The sequence below is a fragment of the Colobus angolensis genome, unplaced genomic scaffold, assembly GCF_000951035.1.
Source record: "Colobus angolensis palliatus isolate OR3802 unplaced genomic scaffold, Cang.pa_1.0 Scaffold69, whole genome shotgun sequence".
In the NCBI taxonomy this organism is placed as follows: Eukaryota; Metazoa; Chordata; class Mammalia; order Primates; family Cercopithecidae; genus Colobus; species Colobus angolensis.
The window spans coordinates 4,893,864-4,896,482 of NW_012120598.1; the positions used below are offsets into that span (position 1 = coordinate 4,893,864).

At 49.9% G+C, this 2,619-nt stretch overlaps 2 protein-coding genes across 16 annotated transcripts in view; one reads left to right on the forward strand and one right to left on the reverse strand.

Moving 5' to 3' along the window:
- GABPA (GA binding protein transcription factor, alpha subunit 60kDa) overlaps nt 1–1,026 on the reverse strand; it is a 42,784-nt gene extending 41,758 nt beyond the window's left edge. The window contains exon 1 of one of the 2 annotated variants that reach the window (XM_011926516.1): nt 528–1,026. The gene's annotated coding sequence lies outside the window, so the exon portion shown is untranslated. Of the gene's footprint in view, nt 1–17 lie in introns of both variants that reach the window. The other variant, XM_011926515.1, reaches the window with a different exon arrangement.
- Nucleotides 1–2,619, forward strand: part of ATP5J (ATP synthase, H+ transporting, mitochondrial Fo complex, subunit F6) — an 11,531-nt gene continuing 8,912 nt past the window's right edge. For 2 of the 14 annotated variants that reach the window (XM_011926509.1, XM_011926504.1), the window contains exon 1: nt 1–283. Coding sequence is in view for 2 of the 14 variants with exons in the window: in XM_011926501.1 (XP_011781891.1) it covers nt 643–659 (17 nt within the window). In the remaining 12 variants the exon portion in view is untranslated. Of the gene's footprint in view, nt 1,266–2,619 lie in introns of all 14 variants that reach the window. The other 12 variants (XM_011926508.1, XM_011926505.1, XM_011926502.1 and 9 more) reach the window with 10 other exon arrangements.

Consider the following 2,619-nt stretch of genomic DNA (forward strand, 5'->3'; position numbering starts at 1 on the left):
CCGGCGGCCGCACTCACCCACTCCGGAATCGGCCCTGTTGCCCCCGCCCGCACTCCGGAGCCGGCTGAGAACGGCAGCGGCGCGGGCTCCACTTGCAGCGTCTCTCCGGGTAAGACCTGCAGCTCCCGCGACTAGATGTGTGAGGCCCCAGGGCCCTTCCCGCGGAATCGGCGCTGAGAAGCCCCAACCCCCCCCTCCCGCCTCCCAGGCACCTCGGGGTCCAGGACTACAACTCCCAGCAGGGTGCGCAAAACGAACGCCCAAGGCAACGGAGGCTCACGAGGCACAAGGAAGCGCAACGCCCCAATCCGCTTTGTTTTACACAGTCTCACTTTCCTGCACCATTATACACCTCGATAACCCTAACGAACAGGACGCTGACTCGGAGGGGAGCTTGAACTAGGGGAAAGGCTAGTCAAAGGGCGCATGCGTACAGAGCAAGGTTTCAAGGAGGGGGAAAAAGAACGGGTCAAATTAGGGGAAGGAAAGATGGCGGAGGCTTTGCCAGGGGACCCGGAAGCACTTACCCTCCACTTCCTCCTCCTGTTTGGCTTCTGTCTCACCTAGACCCGTCCGGTCGCAGACTGTCTCCGAGACGCTTCCTGTCCGGTGAGCGTCGACCGACTGAAACGGCGGCCCATAATGCATTGCGATGGCGGGTAGGCGTGTGGGGGCGGAGCCAGGGCCGGAAGTAGAGCGGTGGCCGTGGCGGCGGAGGCTTTGGCAGCTCGGGACTGAGTGCAAGGTGACTGGGAGGGTAGCTAGATCAGCGTGGCCTCTTGGGACTCCAGTTCTGGGTTTCTTCAGGAGGCCTGGGCTGCCTCTCACCTTTATTAGGAGGAGAGAGCAGCTCTGTGTCCTGGATGCCTTCCCGGCCTGGCCCGGGGTCACAGCTGACCTCTATGTTTCTAGACCTGGGAGTTTGCCTAGACCCAGAAATAAGATCGATACCCTCTCTGAGGGCTAATGGGGCGGCGCGGGGGGCAGGGAGGCCTGGGGGTCTCGGGCCCGCATCCTGGCTGGGGCAACCCAAGGTCAGGCGCGCGGGAGAGGTTTTCGGCCAGGCCTACCCGCCCCGGGCGCACGGGATCGTCTAAGCTACTTCGGCAGAATGTGCACCATAAGAGGGAAAAGAATAGTTACAATCTTGAAAGTTTGCATCCCACCTGAAAACGATGATGGTGCTAACACTTCGTTAGGCGACTTTATGGATTGTTCTTAGGAATATGCACTGAAGAGGCAGCGAACCTACTAACCTTTGGCCGGTCAGTCATCACTATAAATAGGAGAACCATGCCCCTGCCCACGACGAGGCCTCTGCTCAGACTAGTGTTTTCTTACTGTTGCCTTCCCCGGTCTTTCTGATCATGTCCGACGCTATCATATTCTCTTGTGGCACCTGATGGTACTGGAATGGAGAATTTATGTCAGGTGGTATTTCACAGCTATTTGTGTAATGACTATTTTCTGCGTGTCAGTGGGCAATACGCATTCACTAATCAGTGAAAAAAATGAAAAAGATTAAAGGAGAAGGAACAAGTTTTGATATGAGATTATGTGTTCATTCTTTGGATGAGTTCGTAGAACTTATAAGGGAGAAGAGAACTGTTGAATACTGTGTATAGATTTGGGGTTCAGGATGAATACTAAAATTAGAAATGCGATTAGGGAATCATAGGCACTTAGATAATTGAAACAATGAAAGTGAAGTTTACCCATGTTGTAGCAGGAATAACATCTGTGCAGTCAGACTTAGAGCAAATTAACTGTGTGTGCAGCTTAACCTTTCTTAGATGTAGTTTTATCATATGTAAAGCAGGGATAAGAACACTTTCTTCTAACTCTTAAGAGTATTGCTGTAAGGGTACAAGGAGAAGATATATATGGAAGTACTTTACACAGTATATAGGGCCGAGCAAATGTTGGGTGAACTTATTGCTGAATGTTAAGCATGTCCTTAGTTTGCCAGAAGGGAAAGTAAGCATTGAGTTGCACAATTTTTTTTTTTTTTTTACATATTTGTGTTAAGTTAGATTTTGCTGTGTAACTTTGACCAGATAATTCTAATCCTCAGTTTCTGTATGTTTAAACATAGGAATGATAATAAGTGGCACATGACCTTATGAAAGGTCATTTGTTGTTTGCTTGTAGCTTTTTCTCAAGTATTTTTCCCTGATGGGGTATAAAAGTGATATGTTATGAATTCTTTAATTTCTTCAAATACTTTACTTTCATTCTGTCAGGTGAAGCATATTTTGATTGTATTGATTGTAGGATTTCTTTTGTTTTTTTTTTTGAGACAGAGTTTCGCTCTTGTTGCCCAGGCTGGAGTGCAATGGCACGATCTTGGCTCACCGCAACTTCTGCCTCCTGGGTTCAAGCGATTCTCCTGCCTCAGCCTCCCCAGTAGCTGGGATTACAGGCATGTGCCACCACTCCCAGCTAATTTTGTATTTTTAGTAGAGACGGGTTTCTCCATGTTGGTCAGGCTGATCTCAAACTCCCTACCTCAGGTGATCCGCCCACCTTGGCCTCCCAAAATGCTGGGATTACAACAAAGTGCTGGGAGTACAACAAAGTGCTGGGATTACAGGCGTGAGCCATCGTGCCAGGCCTGAT